Consider the following 27,277-nt stretch of genomic DNA (forward strand, 5'->3'; position numbering starts at 1 on the left):
AACGTGAGAAGCAGAGCTGTTGGTTACTCCTCGCCATCTTTGCCTAGGTATCTCGAAATGTTCTGGAACAGATTACCAGCTTTGCCTTGGGCATGTCTTATCATCTGCCTCTTGTACAGCATGTTCAGTTTATTTTCGACCTGATGGAATATTCCCTGAACATCAGTGGCCTCATCGACTTCGCAATTCAGGTACAGGACAAACGCACATCATGCTGGGAAAAGTTCCAGGTTCAAAGGGCCTGGAGGGAAAGTACAGAGCGTGTGGGAGGTTGTGGGGTTTGAATGTGGAGAGGAAATAACAGGGAAGAGAGAGTGGATTGGGCACTGCATGGGGAGAAATACAGTACATGGGCAACAGCACAGAAGAGAGGGCACTGTATTGGGATGTATGCAATGTATGGGATGCGCTGCACGGAGAAGAATATAGTGTGTGGGAACAGCACAAGAAGAGAGGCCATTGTATTCGGAACATAAGAAATTGCCATGCTGGGTCAGACCAAGGGTCCATCAAGCCCAGCATCCTGTTTCCAACAAGAACCTGGCAATTATCCAAACACTAAGAAGATCCCATGCTACTGATGCAATTAATAGCAGTGGCTATTCCCTAAGTAAACTTGATTAATAGCTGTTAATGGACTTCTCCTCCAAGAACTTATCCAAACCTTTTTTGAACCCAGCTGCACTAACTGCACCAACCACATCCTCTGGCAACAAATTCCAGAGCTTTATTGTGCATTGAGTGAAAAAGAATTTTCTCCGATTAGTCTTAAATGTGCTACTTGCTAACTTCATGGAGGTATGCAGTACATGGGAAACAGCACAAGAATAGAGGGAACTGGGGAGGTATTGGATGACTGCATGAGAAGGAATACAGTGTATGAGAAACAGCACAAGAGAAGGGTACTGCATGGGGACATAGACAATGTATGGGATACAGTATAGGGAGAGCATGCTGAATGGGGAGGAATACAGTGCTTGAAAAACAGCAAAGGCAGAGAGAGTGAGCACTGGATGGGGAGATATGCAGTATGTGAGAAACAGCATGGAGGAGAGAGAGCATTGTATGGGGTGGCTTCATTACATTGGAAACAGGGAGGAGAGGCATAAGACACAGTATGGGTCTTGTTAGCACAGGGGCGAGAGCACTGGACACAGTGTGGGGAGATGGGCAGTGCAGTAGAGAAATATGGTGCTGACAATACACAGGGCTTTTTACTCATGCATTTCTTGCTTTCTTTCTGGCCTCTGCCTCTCCCTTAAATCTCCTTGCTTTTTCTATTCCCCCACAACACTTGTCACCACCTGCTTTCTCCTACCATTCCTGCTCTCTTCCTCTCTCCTCTCACTGCACATTTTTACTCACTTCCTCCCCTCCTCATTCCTGCCGTCTCATCACTCTCCTCTCCCTGTCCTCTTTTATCCCCATATCTCCTTCCTGCTCGCCCTCTTTCCTTTCAGTTATCTCTTCCCTACTCTTTTATCCCTTCCTGCCTTCTTTCCTCTCTGCTTTAATCCCCTCATCCTTTTTCCTATTGTCACTCTTCCTCACCATCTATTTCCTGCTTGCTTCTCTTTCCTCCCTGCTCTTTCCTGGTCCTCTCCTCTTCCCTAACTCCTTTTCTCTGTTGGCTGCAGCTACTTAATGAGCTGAGCGTTGTGGAAGCAGAGTTGCTCCTGAAGTCCTCCAGCTTGGTTGGCAGTTATACCACCAGCCTGTGTCTGTGCGTAGTAGCAGTGCTGCGACATTATCACGCATGCCTCATCCTCAACCAGGAGCAGACAGCCCAGGTCTTTGAAGGGTAAGATGTCTGATATAGCTCCCTCTGTTACTTACATATACTCAGTTTATGATCGGGGACTTCTGGGACTTGGGTCTCTACCTTTTTATGTTTTTACAACAAATTGTGATCATAATTGTTGTGTACTCTGCATTGGACAGCAATGCTGAGAGATTGCGCAATATAAATTTTATAAATACATAGGAAACTGAACTGCATAAGAAATGGGGTAGTGGCAACAAAAGAAAGGTGAATCTTGAAAATGAGCATAGAACAAACTCAAGTTGTTGAAGTATTACTCTCCCTGGCCCTCCTATGTGTCAGTGTATAGAAAGCTCACACTGATATTTGAAATCTGACTTGAGAGTTTTAGCTCTTGAAAACTACTTAGGGAATGTATTGTTAGTTCAATAAAAAGGTATCATTAGGTATATATATATATATTTTTGTTTTTTGTGGACCTATATTTTTCCAAGGACAAGTCCTCATTACATGAGTGACATCATCTGATGGAGCCCAGCATGGAAAATTTGTCAAAGTTTCTAAAACTTTGACTGAACCTCTCTGGGCATGCTCAAGCATGCATTATAACACATAGCCACGCAGGGTTCCTTCAGTCTGTTTTCTTTTTTCCTATGGAGCAAGGTGTTTTGTAGTTGTTTAGTCTCTGACTCTCTCTCTCTTGTTAAAGTTTTTGGCGCTTTTTGCTAATTTTTCCTGATTGAATGTCGGGATGGCACAGTTGACGTGGGGACGGACCCCCTGTTCTCCCTTCCTTAGATCCTCAGAGTTTTCAATGTTTCAGTAAGTTTCCTTTCAAGTAGATACCCTGGGGCAGTGGTGCACTCGGTTCCAACCAGCCATCGACAGCTGCCGCCAAGAATTTAATATTGTGTTCCTTTTATTTTGCAACACCATGTCCTCAGGGTTCCAGTGGTGCCCTCAGTGCGAGAGGACTATCACGGATCCCCATAATAGATGTCCTCTACCTGGACACACAATGCTGGATATCCTCCAGTACATGGAGCCTCCTCAGGAGGTCATGGCAGTCCCAGTGCATGAGATCCTTATGGAGTTGCTGATGAGGATATGGGAGAACTCCCTTTTGGTGGCTCCTGTTAATAAAAAGGCGGACATGATCTATCTCATCTAAAAGGCTCCTGGATTCGTCAGATGCCACACCAATCAGTTGTGGTTGAATCTGCTCTCAAGAAGGCAAGCATCTCCGGACCCATTCCTTGGCCCCTGGGGAAGGATCCAAAGACTGTAGACACGCTTGGAAGGAAGGTATTACAGGGAGCTATGCTCATTGCCTGCATAGCGGCCTACCAGCTCTTTATGGGCCAGTACAAGTGGGACATCCTGAAGCATGTGCAGAAGGTGGGTGAATAGCTGCCTCAGCAGCAGGACACCCTCCAATTGCTGGTGCACAGGGGCCTAGAATGTTCAAAACATGGGGTCTGCTCGACTTATAATGTTTTCATGGCAGCATCAAGTGTCTCAGCCTTGCTGCGGACCTCAGATCTCCATCAAGGTGCAAGAAAGATTCGCTGACATGCCCTGCACAGTATGGAGATAAAGTGAAAGATGCTGTGGCTCAAATTCATGATGCTCCAGCAACTCTCTACTGGCACTTAGGACCCAGGAGGTCTTCGAAATCTGGCCCAAGGAAGTGTTTCTTCTGCCTGAGGCGACACTTCCTCCACCATCTCGGTTTTGTTGTTATCAGCAATCCCCTCATAGCCTCTCAAAGCAACAGAGGTCCCTGAAGCCCCAGATGGCATCTCAGTCAACTCCTGGGATGTGATTTTGACTGTTGGCGAGAGCATAACCAAAACTCTTGTACCTGTGATGACAGACCTCCTGGTTGGGGGCAGGCTGTGCTTCTATGCAAGCCAGTGTCCCAGTATAACCTTGGACCAGTGAGTCCTCGCTATCATTTGTAGAGGGTACTAATTAAACCTATTGAGTACCCACCAAATTGCCCTCCAAGTCCATTTTGGGAATGGTAGCACATTAGGAAGTGCTCATATCGGAGCTCTCCTCCATCTTAATGGCCAGAGTGATTGAGCCAGTTCCACCAGGGCAGCAAGGGTGGTGATTTTACTCCCGGTACTTCCTGATTCCAAAGAAAACAGGGGGACTCAGACCCATCCTAGACCTATTTATTTAATTTATTTGATTCATTTATTTGTATTTGTGTACCGTCATTCTGTTGACAATCATGGCAGTTCACCTAAGGGCCTTGAACAAGTTCCTCAAAAGAGAAAAGTTCAAGATGGTTTCCCTGGGCACCTTGATCCCTTTCCTGCAAAAATGAGATTGACTATGCTCTCTCGATCGCAAAGATGCATACACTCCCATTGAGATCTTTCCCAGCCACCGGAAGTGTCTCCAATTTGCGTTGTGAATACACTTCTAATACCGCATTCTGCCATGGGTCTTTACAAAATGCCTGGCCATGGTGACAACACACCTTCACAGATGGAGATCACGTTTTCCCCTATCTGGATGATTAGCTGGTCAAGAGCACCCCTCGGGCATGGGCTGAAGGATTCAAGTGTTCGACCATCTGGGTGTTGAACTCGCTAGGGTTCTTTATCAACTACCCCAAGTCCCATCTCAGCCCGCCACATTGAATGGACTTCATCGGAGCCCTGCTAAACATTGCTCAGGCCAAAGCCTTTCTGTTGCGGTAACAGGCCATGACCTTTGATCATCACGGCAGAGATTCAAAAGAGCCAGCATATATCAGCATGGCCCAATGAACCCTGAGGTCCCAATGGATTCAGGCCACTCGGGATCTGCGAGACTTTATCCGAGTCACTTTATCCTTCTGGGACTCTTGTCCTGGTGGCAGGAAATTTCCAATTTCGAGTGGGGTGTATACTTCCAAATTCCTCAGGTTCAAATTATCCTAACCTGCCCTGGGTTGGGGAGCCCATGTAGATGGAATCAGCACCCAAGGTTTTTGGTCCACCCGGGAACAACCGTCAAATCAACTTCCTGGAGCTCCAGGCGATCAGGTATGCACTGTGGATTTTCAGTGATCGGCTATCCAACAAAATTGTGTTGATCCAGACAAGGCAGCACAGTGGCAAGTACTGTGTTAAGCAGGGAGGTATAGGCTCTTACTTCCTGTGTCAAGAGGCAGTTCAGATATGGTCATGGGCCCTCTCCCATGGGATAGTGCTAAGGGTCATGTATCTGGTCAGTACATAGAATGGGATAGCAGATGATATGAGTTGCTCCTTCAAACCCCCCTGAATGGTTTAAACTGGCTCTTCCAAGGTGGATCTGTTTGTGGCCCCTTGGAACAAGAAGGCTCCTCAGTTATGCTCCAGGTACAGGACACATGGCAAGCTAGCCTCCTATGCCTTTGTCCTTCACTGGGGCCAGGGTCTCCTGTATGCATATCCTTCACCTCTACTAATGGATAAGACTTTGTTGAAGCTCAAGGAGGACAAAGGGACTATGATCCTTATAAGCCCCCATTTGACTGAGTCAAGTCTCGTTTCCACTCCATCAGGAGTTGTCCGTCTGGACACCTATCAGACTAGGGACTTTACAAGATCTTATCACCCAGGATAGGGGCAGGTTGTGATACCTCAATCTTCAGGCCTACGGTAGTGGCTGGGCAGAGCAGTGGATCTGGTGCCCCCTGTCTGGGTGGTAGTGACCACAGATGTGAGTCTGATGGGCTGGGGAGCCCATTGTCAGGAACTCTGCATACAGGGGCTTTGGTCTCCATCGGAGGCGGTCTGGAAGCTCAGGCAATTCACTTAGCCCTCCTTGAATTCTCACTTTGGTTGCTCAGGAAGGCGGTGAGAGTGATGTCTGACACCACCACTGTGGTAGCATTCTTAAACTATCAGGGAGGAACCTGGAGTCCGCAGGTCTCCTTGGAGATGGATCTACTTCTTCTGTAGGCGGAGAAGTATCTTCTGGCCTTGGTGGCATTCCACATAGTAGGCACGGAAAACGTAAAGTTGGTACACATTGGATGTGGAAGAATGGAGTCTATCAGATGTGGCATTTGACCTCATTGTAGTCAGGTGGGGATTACCATTTCTAGATTTGATGGCGACCAGAGCAAATGCAAAGATATGCCATTATTTCAGTCGCAGGAGAGATTCATGGTCAGCTGACACTGATGCCTTGATGCAGGAGTGGTTGTAGGGGGAGACCTTGTTTGTGTTTCCTCCTTGGCCTATGATAGCCAGAGTAATTCAAAGGAACAGCAGGGCAACCAAGGCTGGTGGTTCTGGTGGCTCCGGATTGGCCTCTGAGGCCTTGGTTTGCAGATCTGTCTTGTTTGTTGTGCTACAGTCCTTTTCAGTTCCTGTCTTTAGGGAGCTTACTTTGTCAGGGGCCAGTGTCTCATGAAGATCCAGATTGATTCTCTCTTACAGTATGGTCTTTGAGAGGGCATTTTTGGTGAGGAAGGGATATTTACAGGTGGTGATAGCAATAATATTGAGAGCAAGGAAGTTTTCAACTTCTGATTTATGTGCGTGTGTGGTTAATTTTTGAAGATTGGAGTGTCAGTATGTGCTGGGGAATCTATTCAGCAGGTTGACTTTAAATACCTAGAAGGTGCAGGTCACAGCTCTCTCTTGTTGTAAGTGCTAGTTGAAAGGTAGGCTTCTGTCTTCCCATCGGATGAGGGATGTTTTTTGCAAGAAGTCAAGCACATTCCATTACCAGTTTGGATCCCCTCGGATCTTAAACTGGTCCTCTCTTTTTTGTTGGGGGCACATTTTTCCCCTCTTAAGAGCCTTCCCTTATGATTGCTCACCTTGAAGATAGTTTTCCTTGTTGCTGTCTGTTCAGAGAGGTAAGTATCGGAATTGTAGATGTTCTCTTGTTAGGAGCCTTTTCTAATAATTTCTCTGGATAAGGTTCAGCTTCACACAGTACCTTCCTTTCTTCCTAAGTGGTTTTGAACTTTCATATGAATCAGTCTTTTCCCTTGCCTTCTATAGACATGGAGGAGAATGTGGCAGAATATGCACTGCTTTGTCCTTTGGATGTGCACAGACATCTTTTAGTTAACTCAGGGTGACCAATAAGCTTTGGAATTTGGATCATCTTTGTTTTGTATGGCGGGTATATGGAAAGAGAGCAGCCTCTAAAGTGACTGTGGCACGATGGATAAAGGAAGTGGTCATGGCTGCATACAGTATATGAAGGCTAATGTGCCTTTACCAAAGCAGATTTAGGTGCATTCCTCAAAAGCACAGGCTACTTTGTGGGCAGAACTACAGTTGGTATCTTAAGGTGAAATTTCTACTTCCCTAATAACTTTCTTTCCTCTAGAACAGTCAGGCCAGTCCATGTTCCCTCCCAATGCTGCTTTCTATTTCTATGATGGCAGGTCGTCCAGGAAAGGCATATAAATGTCATGTTGGTCAGAACCTAAGTTCTTGGTGAGAATGGAGGGTATTGTTTTCCTTTTCCACCATGTTTACTGCTGCTTCTGTTTTTTTTTTTTTGTTTCCTTCGCTTCCTTGTTCTTCTGAAAGTTAAAAAAAAAAAAAAAAAGTTGAATTAAGAAAACTAAGGAGAATTGTTTCTGTTTTTAAAGTGTTCGCAGTTAACTTTTGCAGAATTTACTGGCAGACTGATGTCAGCACGGAGGTATATGAAAGGTGACAGCGAGTTTTTGATCTATCTCCATCTGCTGGTTAGTGTAATTAATTCATTGGTAATAGACTGGACTGACTGTTCTAGAGGAAAGGAAATTATCAGGTAAGTAGTAATTTCACCTGTATTATTGACATTTTATATTCCGCCTTTTACCAAGAATAACCTTAAGATGAATTACAACAAATTTAAATCAGACAATTACAATTAAAACACCTACAATGGGGATCAAATTTACACCTAGAATAGCATTGGGGACCCAGTGGTATATCTTTGTTGGAAGTTAAGGTAGTTAGATTGTGGGAATGAGGTCTCTGCAGGGAAGACCTGGCTGAAAAGTCATGCTTTAGGTTTTTTCCTGAAAGTGAGGTAACATGGCTCAAGCTGTAGGGGTAGTGGTACCTTGTTCCAAATTTTTGATTTATAACAGCTTAAAACATGAAGTTTTGTACAGGACACTATGACAGAAGCCAGAGGAGGAGAGGAAAGATGAGCCATTTGGGAGAACTGGAGTTCTCTTGTGGGTGTGTATGAGGAGAAAAGCCAGTAATCTAGTGTGAAGGACCTGAAGGGAAGGAGTTGAGAGGCAATTTAAAGAAACAGGTTTCTGAAAGAGGTAAGAGAGTGTGGGCATGGAACTGGGAAGGAAGTGAAAGAGGGGGGGATGGGAAGCTAGGTAGGGCGTAAGAGAAATAAGAAAGGGGATGAGTTACAGTAAATTAGATGGGATTAGTGAATAAATCAAATGCATAGATAAGTGTTGGGGAGAGGATAAGTAAGAAGGGTGAAAATGAAGGACCATAGAGTGGGTGACCGACAGAAGGGCAATAGGAGGCTGAGAAATGAGGCAGAGGATGGGAATGGGAGATGGAAAGCTGGTATTTAGGTAAGAGGTAAAAAGAGGGATACTGCAGACTAGAGGATGAAAAGGAGAGAATGTGCAGCAAAATCTAGCTATTAGTGGATAGAGAGGTGGAGAAGAGAGAAACAGAGGAAAAGGAAAGATCAATTTCAGAGACTGCTATAGAGAGGAAGGAAGAAAGACAGGAGGAGAAATGGCTCGGAAATCATGGAAAAGAACTTAGGAAACAATTGACACCAGGAAAATGGAAAAGAGAGACCAGAACAACTTAATTAGACTAGAAATGCCCAGACAACCAAGATAGAAAAGAAAAGATTTTATTTTCAGTTTGTAGAACTTGGAACAAGTCCGCTTTGGGAAATGTTCATCTCTTTTGTTTTTGTATCTTGCAAAGTATAGGAGGAAGTGCAATTCTGTTTCTCTTTCTCCAGTATTGCACTGCTCACACAGTCTGGCTTCTTGGGTATCTGTTTCAGGTTTTGCATATTTCTGTATTATATGAAGGTTTGTCCATGTTCTGAATATATGACCAAGGTGAGGGATTCAGCTAGTGTGTAGGGATCTGCAGCAATCTGGTTTGTTTTGTTTTTTCAATAGGTGTAGCATTGGTGTGCTAGAGCCTGATGTAATATTTACGGTGCTGAGTTTGCTGTTTGAGTCCTTGGAGTTAGTGCTCTTATGGAATGATAAGTTTTGCTTTATAGATGCGGAGTGTCTCTTTTTTCCAGGATTTTGTGTTACTTCACAAAGTATCTGACAGTAGAAGCAAGTTAGTGTTGCTGCTACTGAGGTGACAGCAGAATATGAACATATATTTTTTGATTGTGAGATGTAAGGGTCAATGTTCTAAGTCCATTGTTGGGAGGGGGCTAGAATTTCTGTGGATGCAAAGTGTGTGGTATAAACCAATTTGGATTATTATAATGCTTTGTATATAGGGTAAGCCTAAAATAATGTTTTTGTGTTTTACAATTGGCACAGGGAAAATAGCTGCCTGGATCAATATTGGCACTAGATTTTGTGAGAGCATTTCTCTAAAACTTAAGGAGTTTACATGGCTTTCAGTGCAGCAAAGAACTTATTGTAAAGTACTTGCTATTATTCAAAAGTCTCTTTATAGTGATAATTCATCTTGTTATAAGTAGCTGACTCAATATAATCCAAGGCATTAGCTTTGATCTTTAGGCCAAAATCAATGTGATGTTCCTTCTATATGAGATTGTAAATTGCAGGACAACAGGCACTGAGCTTTTTCTTTTGCAGGTCCAGCAGCTTGGAAAGCTTTACCCTATACCTTGAGGGAAGAGTAGGATTATTTGCATTTTATGAAAGAGATGATTCTTTTTGTTTGGGTGTATCATGACTAACTGTTTTAGTTTTCAAAAGGTTTTATAATTCACATATATAATTTTACTCCTGGGGAAATTCTGCGCAAAAAAAATCCATTTTAGTTCGGGAGGGGCGGCTCGGTGCGCACAGTGTTTTTTTCGGGGCTTCCTGCACCTAGCTCGGCTACAGCTGATCCATTCCCACTGAGCTCGGGAACGGAGGCCATTTTGAGCAGCTACAGGGAAGCCAGGAGAGCCGCGATGGGGGAGGGGATGTTACCACCTTCCCTCTCACCTCAACAGATGGCCCCGAGGGGTGGCCCGGCAGGTCCAGACTCTCCACAGTCTGTGGATAGCCCTGAGGGGACTTCAGACTCCTCCTCCTCGTTTTCATCTGAGTTTGTCCTGCTTCTTCATAAGGCTTTTAAAGCCAGGAAATCAGGAGAGAAGCAGGCTGAGGAGAAGATCTCTTCACTAGATCCTCGCAAAGCTAATAGGAAGAGGTCCAGGTTTAAAGTAAGCTCTGAGAGGGCGAAGGGGGGCTTCACACCCGTAAAGGTTAAATGCCCTGTAAGACCACTAGTGGCTAATACAGACTCTGACTCCTCGACGCAGGAGGACCAGTACCCACAGTCCAAACCCCCGATGAGGGTGGATGGCGATGCGGACCAGCGTCAGGAGTCTGGCCAAGGTTCCCAGGTGGTGGAAAGGGACGACCCCCAAAAGTGGTCTGTCTTTTTAGAAAAGAAGAACTGGGACCATTCCTGCGATTCTGGGGGAGTTAGGTCTGGAGGTTCAGCCAGAAGAAGCTAAGCTGGGGGCTATGGATCCAGTTTGTTGGGCCTGAGGGGCCCCACTGCCTCTTTTCCTTTTCATTTTTCGGCTACAAATTTACTGTTTAAGGAATGGGGCACCCCAGACCTGGGCTTGAAGGTGAGTAAAGCTATGGATAAGCTATATCCTCTGCCTGAGGAAGCTTTAGAGTTACTCTGAATTCCCAAGGTGGATGCGGCTGTGTCGGCGGTCACCAAAAAGACCACCATCCCGGTGACGGGAGTGACTGTCCTCAAAGACCTGCAGGACTGGAAGTTGGAACTTCAGCTTAAAAAGATATTCGAAGTGTCGGCTCTTGGGGTCCGGGCTGCCATGTGCAGCAGTTTTTCTTTATGTGCGGGCCTTCGCTAGGTGCAGCAACTACAGGCCAACGAAGGTTTTTCAGAAGAAGAGGCACTCCAGGCCAGTCGTCTAGAATAAGACTGGCGTGTAGTGTAGACGCGCTTTTCAATTTGTTACGAACTTCGGCCAGGTCCATGGTGTCAGCCATTTCTGCCTGCAGACTTCTGTGGTTAAGGAATTGGGCTGCGGACATCGCATCAAAAGCTCAGCTCGGCTCGTTGCCCTTTAAGGGCAAGTTGCTTTTTGGAAAGGACTTGGAGGACATGATTCAGTCCCTGGGCGAGAATAAGGTACATAGATTGCCAGAGGATCAACCCAGGTCGAGAGGATCCTTTTTTCCGCAGTCTCGTTTTCGTGGAAATAAGAGATTTCGCCCATCACGCTCTTCGGGTCCTTCCTTGCGCCAGAGTTCAAACAGACAGCAGACATGGTCTCGGTCCTTTGGAGGTCATCGGTTCGGTAGGTCCGGTAATGCCCAGGCTGCCCCTGGGGTCAAATCCTCGCAATGAAATGAGGCAGGTCAATTCTTCAGTTCCGAAGGTGGGGGGCAGGCTATCGCTCTTTTACGAGGCATGGACCAAGTTAACGTCGGACCAGTGGGTCCTAAGGCGAGGTTACGTGATAGATTTTGTACGTCACCCTCAGGACAGGTTCCTGGTCTCCCCCATGCGCTTATGAGGAAAAACGAAAGGTGGTACATGAAATGTTACAGCGCCTTCTCGAGCTGGGCACCATTAACGCCTGTCCCGTCTGCAGAACAAAGGAGAGGCCGCTATTCCATCTACTTCATAGTCCCCAAGAAGGAGGGGACCTTCCGGCCCATCCTGGATTTAAAAAGAGTCAACAGATGTCTTTGGGTTCCTCGGTTCTGCATGGAGACTCTGAGGTCAGTCATTGCCTCAGTGCAACGGGGAATTTCTGGCGTCTCTGGACTTAATGGAGGCTTACTTACATTTCAGCATCTGGGACATCCACCAGAAGTTTCTGCGGTTCTTCATTCTGGGACGGCATTACCAGTTTTTAGCATTACCTTTCGGGCTAACCACCGCTCCCAGGACCTTCACCAAAGGTAATGGTGGTAGTGGCAGCGCAGCTTCGGAGAGAAGGATTGTTGGTACATCCGTCCCTGGACGACTTGTTAATTTGAGCTAAATCGGAAACGCTTTGCCTGTCAGCGATCCACAGGATGCTGCAACTATTGAGGTCACTCGGTTGGGTGATCAACCTTGCCAAGAGTCGCCTGGTTCCCTCCCAATCCCTGGAATTTCTGGGAGTGCTGTTCGACACACAACAGGGGAGAGTGTTCCTTACCACGGATCATATTTGCAAGTTACAGGGTCAGGTGCGAGACCTATTGACCAAACACTCTCCCAGAGTGTGGGATTACTTGAGGGTCCTAGGATCAATGACTTCCACTCTGGAGTTGGTGCCGTGGGCATTTGCTCATATGCAGCCCTTACTATCAGCATTGCTTTCCTGGTGGAATCCGATCTCAGATCAATTTCATCTGCCCCTTCCTCTTACGGGAGTCTGCACGGTCCAGTCTAGATTGGTGGCTCCTCTCAGACAACTTAGCACGCGGAGTATCGTTGGTAATGCCCGAGTGGACAGTGGTCACTACAGATGCCAGCCTCTCCGGCTGGGGAGAGGTTTGTCTGGAGAAATCTGTCCAAGGTCAATGGTCTCAGGTGGAATCTCGGTGGTCGATCAATCGTCTGGCGACCAGAGCGGTGTATTTGGTGTTACAAGCTTTCCTTCCACTCATCCAGGGGAAGTCAGGGTGCATCCAACAATGCGACCACGGTGGCATATATAAATCGCCAAGAAGGGACCAAAAGCCGACCAGTGGCGGTAGAAACTCAGCAGTTGATATGTTGGGTGGAACAGCACCTGGTCAGCATTGCGGCATCTCAAATAGCCAGTGTCGACAATGAGCAGGTAGGCTTTCTAAGACGGAACCGTCTCGATCCTGTCCTGTGGAATGGGAGTTGGCGGATGAGGCCTTTCAGCTCATATGTGACATGTGGGGTATGCCCAGCATGGATTTGATGGTGACGTTCAAGAATGCCAAGGCTCCGTGTTTCTTCAGTCGGCGAGGGAGACAGGAGCCAAAGGCATGGATGCTCTAGTCCTTCCCTGGCCGACGAACGTGTTGTACGTCTTTCCTCCATGGCCTCTGGTCGGAAAGATGCTTCGGCGAATAGAACATCACCTGGCAGAAGTCATCCTTGTGGCTCCGGAGTGGCCGAGACGTCCATGGTTCGTGGGTCTGTGCAACCTAGCTGTGGCGGAACCTCTGCGTCTGCGGGATTTCCCAGCGCTTCTTCATCAAAGTCACGTCTGTTTGGAAGAGGCGGATCGCTTCTGTCTAGCGGCATGGCTTTTGAGAGGCGGCGTTTGAAGAGCAAGGGATATTCGGAAACGGTGGCAGTGACTCTTCTAAGGTCACGCAAGCCCTCCACTTCCTTGGCCTATGTCCGGGTATGGAACGTGTTTGAAGCTTGGTGCGTTGAACAGGGCGTAGTTCCATCCCCGGTGTCGGTATCGGATATTTTGTGTTTCCTGCAGGGTTTGTCGTGTAGTTCTCTCAAGGTGCAGGTAGCAGCTCTCGGTTGTTTGCAAGATACCATTCAAGGAGTGGCATTAGTAGTGCATCCGGATGTGGCTCGTTTCCTCCTGGTTTTTTTTTTTTTCCCAACTTTAAAAGAAAACAAACCTGAACCTTCTATCACTTTTTTTTCTAATTATCTCTTTATTAATTTTTGACCAATACAAAATAAGGATTACACACCTTACAATTCAGGTATAGCATATTAGAGAGTAAAAATACAACAATCTCACCCTGTATATACTATGAAATTAGAACAAAATGGAGAAAAACATAGGAGCAATAAAAATATATCTTTCCTTTTAAATAATATTAAAGAAAATAAAGGGTGGAGGGGATAATACTTATTTAAATACCCGAGTATTCAGCTAGTTTGGGCTAATTCCTCTTTTGATTTCAGAAATAACTCCAACTGCTCTGGCTCCATGAAAATATACCTTGTATTTTCAATTGTTAAGATACATTTACAGGAAAATTTTATGAAAATTTGCGCGCCTAAAGAGCGGGCTCTAGGACATAAATTCAAAATTTTCTTCCTACGGATTTGGGTTGATTTAATAATATCTGGGTACATCCATATCCTTTCACCCAGGTACAATTTAATCCTATTTCTAAAGAAACTTCTTAGGACATTATCTCTTTCAGCTGGTATACTAAATGTTACTAGTAGTATTCCCCTCCTCTCAATCTGCTCTTCCTGAGAAGTTTCTAAAAACCCAGATAAATCTTCTAAGGGAGATAATGTCTCTGGGTTTTTCCCAGATAATTCTCCATCCACATTCCTATCTCCTCTCTTAATTCTGGAAGAAAATATATTTTTGAAATTGTAGGTAAAATAGTAGAGGAGAAAGACACAACCTCCCGCAAGTAATTATTTAATTGTTCCTTGGGTGAAATAATTTTACACTTAGGAAAATTCATCAATCTCAGATTGTTATATCTGAGATTGTTTTCCAGATTCTAAATTTGTTTATCTGTCTTCCGTTCCCCCTGAATTAGGCCAGCCTGTATTCCTTTCATCTGTGAAATCTGATTATCTAATTCCTGTATCTTATTGGAATTAGCTAACACCACTGGATTAACAACTATAGATTGATCCTGGAAGCTTTGAAACGCTTGGGTCAAAGATATTATAGCTTTCTCAATCACTGATACAGCATTCCACAACACATCCAAAGTCACCATATCTGTTTTTTTTTGCAATGTAATCTCCTGTATATTTACTGGCAACTTCTGAAACGTATTTTCCATTCTGCCCAAATCAGTCTGATCTCTCCCTTCCGTGGACAGTTGCAGCGAACTGCCTGATCCACTCAAAATCCCGATATTTATTTCCTTCAAGGCAGACAAAACTCTGTCGCCTTGAGATTGCCCCGGTATCTTAACAGAAGGTCCTTCCTCGATCGCTTCCTCCCTCTGGGACAACATCGTACCCGAGGACTCTGCAGAACCTACTGTTCTACAATGGGCTGGAGGGGAGGGAGTCTCTGGAGCTCCAGGGCTCAAAGATGTCTCGTCGAGGGGTTCAGGTAACTGCTCCTGTTCCATCATCCCAGCCGACCCTCCTGGAGAAACCCCCACCGCGGGATAGAATTCTCTAATCGTCGTCTGCCCAGGGGTAGATAAACGTGGGGTCGAGGTTCCCTCACGAATTTTCCCCTTTCTTTTCGTATGCGGCATTGAAATTCAAGGTAATAATTAATTATACAAACGGTCTTAGAGAATTCTGCTTACCCTTCCCTTCAAATTGTCCATATTTATTCTCCCTGTGAGGGGCTGATCTCTGTGAGGATCCAGATATTAGAAGAAGTATCAATTTCCTTCCCGGTCAGCTTAACACACGCAAAGCCGTGCGCCCCTTTGACATCGGTTGCGCATCGCTGTAAGCCTGATCTTATAGGCAGTGTCCGGGTGCAGGGTGGATATGACATCACGCCCCTTCTCCTCAGCTCCGGGGTCAGCTTTTGTTAGACTCTTTGCAGGGAAAAGTCAGCCGGGTTGGAAATCCTTCCTTGCCGCCTCACAAGCAGGTCAGCCCCTCACTTTTTTTTTTTTTTTTTTACACTAGTTAATCAGAACAGACTGTAGGTTTTGCACCTTCGCCATCTGCTGGAGACAGAGAAATACTGACAGACTGTAGGTGGCACCTTAGGATATAGAGCAGAGTCTGTCAAAACTTCTCTGTCTCCGTCTGCTGGAGGGAAGGCAAAACCCAGGAGTCTGGACTGATCCATGGTACTACAGGAACGAAAATTATGAGGTAAGAACCAATTTTTCTAAATTCTGCACATTTGTTTGTCAAAATAACACAATATGTTTTGCAAATTATCATTCTGCATTTCAGTTCAATTCAATATTTTCATTTTTCCCACTAGCAAGGGTGTGTAGCACCCTTAGGCAGACCAATGTAACACTGCCCCCCGCCCAACCCACTCTGAGTTGAAAGTGCCCCTCTTATAATGGTAGATATATGTAGAGCCATGTTCTCTCTTTCTCTCGCTTTTGTGACAGCTCTCATACCAACTTCACTGCTCGGAGACGTCCCAGGTATGGTCTTCAGGCAGGCTTGCTCATGCCATGCTCTTCCTCTTCCGGCAAGGCTCGTGGAGCAATATTAATTATTGCCACGATCCTGCCTGTGATAGTGCTCAGAGCAGCGGTGTGGCCTGGATTCTGCAAAGTGAAGGAGGAAACTTGCGGGAAGGGGGAATTCTGCACAAATTCTGCAATAGTGGAGAATTCCCCCAGGACTATAATTTATATTTTATAATTGTATTGGTTATTTGTTATATTCAAGTTTGATGTGTAATTATGAATGTTTGCCATATACTCTGCAGTATTTTGGAAGTTGCAGAATATAAGAATATACAAATGAATTCAGAACTGGAGTTGCAGGTTTTATATTGAGGTTTTTTTTTCACTTATTGTATAGACCTTAGACTTCACTGTCATATCTATGCAGAAGAATTGGTTGAATGAGGCTATGAAATAATTTTAATGTTCCCTGTACGTACCAGGATCAGTCCAGACGGTGGGTTATGTCCCCCGTCCAGCAGATGGAGTCAGAACAGAGCTCGAGGGCACCGCCTCCTGTACCAGCGCACCCTCTACTGGAGCTCAGTATCTTTCTGACTCCAGCAGATGTGAGTTGGGGAATCAGTGCTTCCCCAGGGTGACAGGTTCTGAGTTTTTATTTTGCTCTTTTGAGTCTCTCTCCTGTCATTTCCTTTGATATTAACAATTTGGATCAAGTTTGTTCAAAAAAAAAAAAAAATAGTAAAGAGAAAATCTTCCTGTCAGTAATTTTGAGGAGGCGTGCTTTTTCTGTGTTCTGTCTCCTCCTGCAGCTTGTTTCACTTGCGCCTGGGGTAAGTGTGTTTTATTTGCTTTTCAGCTGCTTGTTCTAGGCGTTTGCCGGGACTGCCGGCGCCTGCACACATTCTTCAGCGGTCCCTCGGCCCGGCGACTTCTACCTCGGGCCTGGGCGCGCCGGCAGCGGTTCTTCCCGCCGGCGCCTGGGGACCACTCGGGCGGGTTGTGTCGGCCCTCAGGCCCCCCCGCGCTGCGTTTTCGAATCGCCCCCCCCCCCCCCCCCCCCCGAGGCTTCTTTCCGGCGGCGTTTTTTCTTCTTATGCCGCGCGGGTCTCGTTGCGAGACCTGTGGCGAGGCGGGGACTCGTCTTTCTAACGAGGGAGTCTGCCCACGCTGCCTCCCCGATGGGGAAGGTGCTGCGCACGGCTCGGGTTCGCGCCCAGCGCCCCCCTCTCCACAGCCAGGGAAGCGCGGGCCGGCCACGTTCTCGGCAATGGCGGGAACGGTGGCCATTTTGGACGAAGATTTCAGCGCGGACCGCGCTCCGGATGAGCAGGACGCAGTTCGGGGAGCCCCCCGCCTGCACCGGGGCCCTGAGGAGGGCCTGTCTGCCCGGATTCCACAAGGGGATCCTGCTGCTGCGCCTTCGCCTGGTCTGCCGTTTTTTTCACCAGACTTCATCCTGAAGATGCACACGGCCTATTTACAAGGCCTGGCGGATCCGGGGGGTGCTCCCGCGGGACCTCCTGCGCCCAAGATCGCCAAGCTCGCGGTCCCCGCCCCCGGGTCCCTGGTTCCACCTGGGATGGCCACAGGAATCTCAGCTTTGCCATCCCAGTCGCTTGCGGTGGGAGCGGCTTTCCCTTCGGGCCCTGACCCCTCGGACCCTCCGGATCCTGCGCATTCGGAGGGGCAGGCCGAAGGCGACGATCCGCGAGCCCTGCGCATTTTCCACAAGGAAGAATTGGAGGACTTACTACAACGGACCTTGTAAGAGCTCGATCTGGACCCTCCGCCGGATCCCCTGGCACCTGTGGCCCCAGCGGTTGCGACGTGCTCCAAAAAAGGGGACCCGGTTCTGGCGGCCCTCAGGCCTAGGGCTAAGGCTTTCCCGGTCCATGAGTCGTTTCTTCAGCTCCTCACCGGGGAATGGGACGTCCCGGAGGCATCTTTGAAGGTCGCCCGGGCCATGGAGAAATTGTACCCGCTGCCGGAGGATTTCCTGGATCTCGTCCGGTTCCCAAAGGTGGACTCGGCGGTCTCGGCGGTGACTAAGCGGACTACGATCCCAGTTACTGGCGGAACGGCCCTACGGGACACGCAAGACCGCAAGTTGGAGACGTTCCTCAAGAAGGTTTTTGAGGTTTCCGCCTTGGGGATGCGCGCCGTCATGTGCACTTCTTTGACCCAGAGGGCCAGTCTTCTCTGGGTCCAGCAGCTCCTAACGTCGCAGCAGTTGCCGCCGGATGAAGCCGCTCAGGCCGACAGCCTGGAATCTGCCATCGCTTACGGGGCGGATGCTTTGTATGACCTCTTTCGCGTCCTGGCCTGGTCCATGGTGTCGGTGGTGGCGGCTCGTCGACTCCTGTGGCTCCGGAATTGGTCTGCGGACACCTCCTCCAAGTCGAGCCTGGGGTCCCTTCCATTTCGGGGGAAATTCCTCTTCGGAAATGACCTGGATCAAATCATCAAGTCTCTGGGGGAAAACTCGGTGCATCGTCTACCCGAGGATCGGCAGAGACCTTACCGAGCTTTTGCTTCCACCAGAACCAGGGCTCGGGCGCAGTGGCGCTACAGATCGTACCGGCAGCCAAGTTCTCGCACAACTTCGAGTAGACCGCAGCCGTGGTCGCGCTCCTTTCGAGGGCGGAGGCCCTCGAGGGAGGGCTCGGGGCAGGGGAACCCCCCCGCCAAATCTGCTCAATGATGCCAGACCGGCCCACTCCTCCTGCCCGCCCATCGGAGGCCGACTCACACAATTCGCAGAGGAGTGGGCAAAGGTTACTTCAGACCAGTGGGTCCTGGACACCATCCAATACGGTTACGCCTTGGAGTTTGTCCGCCCCCCTCGGGACAGGTTTCTCTTCTCTCCTTGCGGCTCCGACCTCAAGAGGGTGGCGGTTCAACAGACACTAGACCGGCTGCAGGCCATAGAGGCTATTGTACCCGTTCCCTTCGGCGAGGTGGGCTCGGGCCATTATTCCATCTACTTCGTGGTGCCCAAGAAAGACTGTTCGTTCCGACCCATACTGGATTTGAAGGAGGTGAACCGCTCGCTGCGGGTCAACCGGTTCAGCATGGAAATGCTGCGATCCGTGATTGCCGCAGTTCATCAGGGCGAGTTCCTGGCTTCCCTGGATCTGACGGAGGCATACCTGCACATCCCGATACGTCCGGACCACAGGCGTTACCTACGCTTCAAGATTCTCGGTCAACACTTTCAGTTCCGGGCCCTACCCTTCGGACTCGCAACGGCTCCACGGACGTTCACCAAGATCATGGTGGTAGTGGCGGCGGCCCTTCGGAAGGAGGGTATACTAGTGCATCCTTACCTGGACGACTGGCTGGTGCGGGCAAAGTCTTTCTCGCATGGTCAGGACTCGGTGGCCAGGGTCTTGGAGGTGCTTCGCTCCCTGGGCTGGGTGGTGAACCTCCCCAAGAGTTTCCTCGTTCCATCTCAACGCTTGGATTTCCTGGGAGCAACCTTCGACACGCATCTGGGCATGGTGTTCCTGCGTCCGGACAAGGCTATCTCCCTGAGGGAACACATCCATCGTTTTGCGGCCTTGTCGGACCCTACAGCGTGGAATTATCTTCAGCTTCTGGGAGTGATGGCTTCCACCATCGACATGGTGCCCTGGGCGTTTGCACACCTACGTCCACTGCAGGCGTCCCTGCTGTCTCGCTGGAAACCTGTGTCGCAGGAGTATCAGGTAGTTCTGCCCCTCCCTCAGTCGGCTCGGGACAGTCTGAACTGGTGGCTGGTTCCGGCTCATCTGGCCCGCGGCGTCTCGCTCGAAGTCCCCTCCTGGGTGGTAGTGACAACCGACGCCAGTCTTGTGGGTTGGGGCGCCGTCTGCGGCAGAAGCGCCACACAGGGGATGTGGTCCCCGGAGGAGGCAAGGTGGCCGATCAATCGTCTGGAGACCAGGGCGGTACGTTTGGCGCTTCAGCGTTTCCTCCCCCTGGTTCGGGACAGGGAGGTACGAATTCTCTCGGACAACGCGACGACAGTGGCTTACATCAATCGTCAAGGCGGGACGCGGAGCGAGCAGGTCTCCGCGGAAACCACGCTCCTGATGGCATGGGCGGAACTCCATCTTGTGCGTCTCGCAGCCTCCCACATCGCCGGGGTAGACAACATTCAGGCGGATTACCTGAGTCGTCAGCGGTTGGACCCCGGCGAATGGTCTCTCTCCGCCGAGGCGATGGACCTCCTGGTTCAACGCTGGGGACCGCCACGGTTGGACTTGATGGCTACAGCCCTCAACGCCAAGGCCCCGCGCTTCTTCAGCCGCAGAAGGGAGCGCGGCGCGGAGGGGGTGGATGCTCTCGTATTACCGTGGCCGACAGGTCAGCTCGTCTATGTGTTTCCTCCCTGGCCATTGGTGGGCAAGATCCTCCGAAGAATCGAAAACCACTGCGGTCCCATAATCCTAGTGGCCCCGGAATGGCCGCGGCGGCCTTGGTTCGCGGATCTACTCCACATGGCGGTGGACGGCCCGGTCCGTCTGAGTCATCTTCCCCGGCTCCTGCATCAGGGTCCGGTATTTTTCGAGCAGGCGGCACTCTTTTGTCTTGCGGCCTGGCTTTTGAACGGCGCCGACTCCGCCGCCGAGGCTATCCGGAGGTGGTGATTTCAACGATGCTTAGGGCTCGTAAGCCCTCGACCTCTGTTGCCTACGGGCGAGTGTGGAAGGTTTTCGAGTCCTGGTGTGTCTGTCATGGGACCCGCCCGACGGAAGCAACGGTTCCCCTAATCCTTCAGTTTTTGCAAGACGGATTGGATAAGGGCCTGGCATACAATTCTCTCCGAGTACAAGTGGCGGCCCTGAATGCCCTGGTACAGACAGAGGTTTCTCTACCTCTCCAAGCGGATATCGCTCGTTTCCTGAAGGGGGTTAAGCATCTTCGGCCTCCGGTTCGAGATCCCTGCCCGTCGTGGAGCCTTAACCTAGTTCTCCGGGCTCTGGCGGGCTCTCCTTTCGAGCCACTGCAGGAGGCTTCCCTCAAGGACCTCACTATGAAGACGGTTTTCCTTGTGGCGATTTCCTCGGCTCGTCGCATCTCGGAGCTACAGGCGCTTTCCTGCAGGGAACCGTACCTCCGCCTTTCTGATGCGGGGGTTTCTCTACGTACCGTACCATCCTTCCTTCCGAAGGTGGTTTCTCCCTTCCACTTGAACCAGACGGTGGAACTTCCGGCGTTCTCGCCAGGGGAAGAGAGGTCCCTTCGTCATTTGGACGTTAAACGGGCTCTGCTCCGTTACCTGGAGGCTACCAATGAGTTCCGGGTTTCTGATCACCTGTTTGTGCTCTGGTCGGGACCTAAGAAGGGCTCCGCCGCATCGAAGACAACGATTGCCCGCTGGATCAAGGATGCCATCTCGGCGTCTTATATCGGGGCTGGTCGTGCTCTGCCTACAGGCGTCAGAGCTCATTCTACACGCTCGCAAGCCGCGTCTTGGGTGGAGTCTCGGTCCGTCTCGCCACTGGAAATCTGCCGGGCAGCGACATGGAAGTCGTTGCATACCTTTGCTCGGCATTATCGGTTACACCTGCCGCTTTCAGCCCCTGGGCTTTTTGGCGATCAGGTTCTCCGAGCAGGGCTCTCAGGGGCCCACCCGGTTTAGGGAAGCTTGGGTACATCCCACCGTCTGGACTGATCCTGGTACGTACAGGGAAAAGAAAATTATTCCTTACCTGCTAATTTTCGTTCCTGTAGTACCATGGATCAGTCCAGACGCCCACCACTCTGGGATACTGCTCCCCTGCTCGGTCTTCTGTACGTGTCTCTGTCTCATCTTCTCTTCCTCTCTGGTTCTCTTTCAGAGTTGTACAGCTCCTCACAAGTTGACTAGGGCGACCTCGTTCTGGGTCTGCCTATCCATTGTTCTTGATGTTGGTTTACGTCAGGGTTTTTGATCCAAATTGTTCTGTTTTTGGCTCTTTTGGGCTTTGTTATTCATGATACTGAGCTCCAGTAGAGGGTGCGCTGGTACAGGAGGAGGTGCCCTCGAGCTCTGTTCTGACTCCATCTGCTGGACGGGGGACATAACCCACCGTCTGGACTGATCTATGGTACTACAGGAACGAAAATTAGCAGGTAAGGAATAATTTTCTTGTACTTTTAATGTAAGGTCGAAACTGGGTGTATTTTTTTTTTTTCATTACACAGAAGACCCTTGGGACTTTTTCTTGATGTCTTTTGTAGCCTGTTTAAGGCAGAGAAGCATGCTGTGGGGTTGGGTATGATATATGGATATGTAGCTTGCCCATTCAATTATTTCTGTTTAGAGATGCCACTGATCCTATTTTTGTGAATGTTTTTCTCTTTAATTTTGTATTACATTTTTTCTGTCCATCTTTCTTTTCTTTTAACAGAGCAGTAATGCATGGAATGAATACTCTGTTTATAGCCTTTCTTCATCTTTCTCTTCTCTGTGCAGTTTGTGTGGAGTAGTGAAACATGGAATGAATAGATCAGATGGCTCTTCAGCTGAACGTTGCATCCTGGCCTACCTCTATGATCTCTATACCTCATGCAGTCACTTGAAGAATAAATTCGGGGAGCTCTTTAGGTAAATATGTGATGTGGAGCATATGGCTAGCCCCTGCACACTTATGCAATGAATAAAGTTAAGAGCAGTATCTATTAGCATTTTTTTCTGGCATGTACAGCACCAATTTGCTGAGCAGGGGGATTTTGCTCTTCCAGTCTTTGTTTAGCTGTAGTAACTGATGACAGATAGACCAATTGTCGCATTCAGTATGCTTAGTTGAGATTCTTCCTCTGGTCTAGATGAGTGTGCAAATTCCCATATGCAAACCAATACCATTTCCCTCCCAGCACAGCCCTCCATATCTGTCCCAAGCATGTCCAAAATCTGTCACTTTGCCTGCCTCTACCACCTCCCCTGGAAGATCATTTCAGATCTTGTCTTCTAAAACCCAGGCCCCTCTCCAAGTGTTACTAAGTTTTCAAATAATCCATCAAAACATCTGGTCTCCCTGTGCTCACTGCTGTTTGGGTTTTGATCATGGTAACTCTGTGGAGATTACTCAGCTTTCTTGTAGGACTGACATAGCTGTAACCACCGCTCTATGCTCTTTGCAGGTTACCCAGTACTAATTTCTCATCCTGGGTAGATGCACATACAAGATACCATACTTAATTGACCCTTACCTCCTTCCTTTTCCCTTCTCCACAATGTTTTATCCACAAGCTTTGTAATAATCTAAACAGCTTTCAAAGCTAGCAGGGCTGTTTCCCTGGTATGTCTCTGTGGACTTAATGAACAGTACCTGACCACTATTAGCCTGCCAGTAATGATCCACTAGGTGACACTTCCATTCTCTGTCTTTTTGTTTTGACTCTGCTACTGAGAGAGTGAAGAGTGGCTTGTTTGCAATACCAACTTCCCAAACGTATTCCTACCACTATCATAGAATATGACAATAGATAAAGGACCACTAGCCCCATCCAGTCTTCCCAGCACCTTCCTTGACACAATGCAATAGACACTATCCAGTCTCTGGCTCTCCCTCACCTCTTTGTCACCAGTGATTTTCTGTGCTTATCCCATTAGTTTTTTAATTGCATTCCCCGAGGACAAGCAGGATGGAGCCCCGACACGGAAGACTTATGTCAAAGTTTCTAGATTTTTGACTTGGCGCTGTAATAATGCCCAGCATGCTCTATACCACGTGTCCGCGCGGGGTCCCTTTCCAGTCTCTCTTTTCCATGGAGATGCAGCATTGACGTTTTTGGAAAACTTTCTCTTTTTTGCTTCTTTTTGTGGTTTTTTCGAAGATCGATGCAGAATCCTTCTTGGTCCATCCCCAATAGTGTTCTTAGTCTGGGTTTTCGTTGTTTTTCGGCAAGTTTTCTTTCATAGTAGATTGCCCCATGGTGGCGGTGCTTTGGTGCTCACTGGCCATCGAGTCCACCACCATCTATTTTAAATTTTGTGTCCTTTTTATTTTATCCTGTCCTGGCCACGTCTTGGTTTCCAGCGATGCCCATGTCAATTACAGACCCCCATGAGACATGTGACCTCTGCCTGGGGGCATCACATGGCATCCAGGGTTGCTGCTTATGCGCACAAATGACCCCGAAGGGATGTTGTCTTTGGCTCGACAAGATGGAACAACTCTTTGAGTCGAGGAAGACTGAGCCAGTGGCATCAGTATCGATGGACCTCTGAGCCGCACAGATGGACACTGCTCCAGAGACTGACCACTGTGAGTTCCTAGAGGTCAAAGATGTCAGGTTCCTCATCATCAGCCTTGGCACTGGGGAAGGATTGGGCCAAGCATCGAGAGAAGCCGAAAAACATTGGCACAGGTCACTGTCTGTGCATGGTGCTGGGCATGGGGATGCACCAGCGTATGCTGTGATGCCTCTGAAATGAACCCGCAGCGAGGAACACCAGTCCTCCATTGGTGCTGGGGTCCACAAAGGTCTCCACAGATCCTGATGTCAGTCGCTGATCTGCCAGGCAGGTCCGAAGAGGATCTGGCCACCCCTCCTTCCTCCGAGTCTGTGTTGGCATTGGCAATGTTTGAGGAGCAGCTGGAGAGGCAGGTCCAACTGGGTGGTGGAATGGCGATGCAGGGCAACGGTCATGTGGCACTGATGGCACCAGAGCTAGTATCATCCATCATCCTGAAAATGCTGCTGGAGAAGCTCATTGTGCTCATCGGTTCGTTACTGACCCAAATGGTGTCAGTTCCCGGGACGCCGTTGATGCCTGTCGGGGCACCGCAGCCTCCCCTTACCAATATAATGATCATTGCCAGTTCCTCAGAGGAAGAAGCTCCTCCCAGGCCGGCATAGACGCCGAGGCCTGTAGCCTTCTGTCCAGCTTTGTCAGTGCTTGCAACTCTGGAAGAAGACAGAGCGCCTAGGGCCCCCCATCCTCTTTCTTACAGTGAGGATGAGTCCCTATGACACATCGGAGTCTTCCTCCAAGGGCTCTGAGGGTCTCCCATCAGACCCTTCTCCAGAAGAGCGAAGGAAGTCTCTACCTGAGGACTTAATCTTTGCAGTGTTTGTGAGGGTGATGGCAGAAGCCATCCCATTTTGGTTACTGATGGAGGAGGATGCCAGGCACACAATGCTTGAGATCCTCCAGTTCGTGGAGCCTCCTAAGGAGATTGTAGTGGTCCTGGTACATGATATCCTTAAGGAGTCGCTGTTGAGGATATGGGAGCGCACCCCCCTTACAGTGCCTCCCTTAAACAAGAAGGCTGATGGCGTCTACCTCGCCCAGAAATTTGCTGAATTCAATAAGCGTCAACTGCCCCATCTTGAGAATCCGCTCTCAAGAGAGCCAAGCGCTCTCACACCCATTCCTCAGTGCACTCTGGGGGAAGGACCAAAGAGCAATGGGATGCTCTTGGAAGAAAAGTGTTTTGGGGCCATGCTCATTGCTTGCATAGTGATGAAATGCTGACCTTGGACTTGTGAATATGCTGATGCCAGAACCAGTCTGGACTGGACACCTGGGTCTGAACCAAGTGGGCAACGTGTACAAGTTGCACAAAAGATCTTACAGTTTCAGCAATTCAAAGTCTAAATTGAGAAAGTGAATAACAGGAAAGTGAGGCTATGTTTTCTGAGTACGAAAATAAATCTGTGAAGCAAAGGACGTGCGTGTTAGGAGCTGATAAGGGGAAGAGAAAGTAGGCCAAAGTGACAGTTGGCATGATAAGGAAAAATGTGACCCTGAGTGTAGGTATGGAGCAATCATGAGCTGATTTAGAGCAATACAATTTCTAGCTTGCAGTGCATATTATGAAACCTATAAAAACTGTTGGAAAGAAGAAGTAAGCAAGCAAAGCTGTTTCTTTGACTGACCTGTGTATTTAATGTGAGTATAGCAGTGATTATTTTATATTAATTAGCTTGATTCTTTGTTTCCTGTATAGGCCACTTGTCGCCTATCCAGTTCTATAACAAGATATTAATATAGCATGTAACAGATTTCAATTAATAAAATTTTTTTATTTGCATTAAGAAGCTTTTGTAAATTGCAGTTTGTTCAGTGTCATTTTCTCTCACAATATAACAGTTAAAGTAGGAAAAAAAACAATAGCTTCCTAATAGCTCTATATGAGCCAGTACATGCGGGACATTTGGAAGCAGGTGCAGGAGGTGGCCAAGCAGCTGCCTCAGCAGCAGCAGGACGTCCTCATGTTGCTGGTGCATAAGGGCCTGGAGTGCGGAAAACACGAGGTCCGAGCAACCTACGATGTTTTTGATATGGCATCAAGGGTCTCTGCAGTGGGAATTGGCACCTGCAGAATGGCATGGCTGCGGGTCTCAGATCTCCAACCAGAGATACAGGAATGACTTGCTGACATACCATGTACCAGAGAGAATTTCTTCGGAGATAGGGTGAGGTGGCCCAGCTCCAAGACCACCATGAAACCCTCCAACAACTCTCCGCTAGCACTCCGGACCTGTCCTCCTCCTCTAGGGGGTCAGCAATATTGAGGCAGAGGAAGTACTATCCTCTGCCCCCCTTGCTCCTGTCAACAGCATCAGGGCTCCCTTGGCCATCCCAGGCAGCAGAGAGCCCCTGAGCCCCAAGCCCCAGCTGGCGCCTCAGTCAACTCCAGGGATGGGGTTTTGACTGTGTCGTAGGGGTCGAGGGCCAGTCACCCATATCTGGGATGTCAGACCTTCTGGATGGGGGCAAGCTGCGGCTCTTTGCGAACCAGTGGCCCAGTATAACCTCAGAAAAACTGGGTTCTTTCCATAGTCTGTCAAGGGTATCAATTGAAATTAATAGATGTCCTGCCAAATTGCCCTCTGAGCCCATTTTGGGGCCCAGTAGCGCATCAGGAGGTACTGCTAATGGAGCTGTCTTCCCTTTAAACAGCCAGAGCAGTTGAGCCTGTCCCACCAGGGAAAAGAGGGTAGGGATTTTACTCTAGGTACTTTTGGATTCCAAAGAAAACTGGAGATTTCCATCCCATCCTAGACCTAAGGACCTTGAATAAATTTCTGTAAAAAGAAAAGTTCAGAATAGTTTCCCTGGGCACCTTGATCCCCCCCTTTTGCAAAAAGGGGACTGGCTATGCTCCCTCGATCTAAAGGACGCATACACTCACATCGAGATCTTCCCCAGTCATCTGAAATATCTCTGATTTCCTAGCGTGTAGCAGATGGACTCAGGACCAATGGGTATAGTGTACTCCTGTTAGTAGTTGGAGACGGATCAGATTTCAATCTGACGTCAGCTCCTAGTACATATACCCCTGCAGGAAGTGCAGCTCTTCAGTATTTTCCGTCTCCATAGCAGTTAGGGACTATCTGCATGCTCTTGCAGCGTTTGA

The 27,277-nt window shown here is 48.6% G+C and overlaps 1 protein-coding gene across 1 annotated transcript in view; it reads left to right on the forward strand.

The window, feature by feature from the left end:
• The window catches only part of MED12 (mediator complex subunit 12), a 573,790-nt gene that overhangs the window by 234,148 nt on the left and 312,365 nt on the right, over positions 1-27,277 (forward strand). Inside the window, exons 18-20 of the mRNA XM_029607961.1 lie at positions 48-191; positions 1,638-1,801; positions 22,381-22,512. Coding sequence (XP_029463821.1) covers positions 48-191; positions 1,638-1,801; positions 22,381-22,512 — 440 coding nt within the window. The remainder of the gene's footprint in view (positions 1-47; positions 192-1,637; positions 1,802-22,380; positions 22,513-27,277) is intronic.

Source organism: Rhinatrema bivittatum, chromosome 6 (assembly GCF_901001135.1).
Source record: "Rhinatrema bivittatum chromosome 6, aRhiBiv1.1, whole genome shotgun sequence".
Classification (NCBI taxonomy): Eukaryota; Metazoa; Chordata; class Amphibia; order Gymnophiona; family Rhinatrematidae; genus Rhinatrema; species Rhinatrema bivittatum.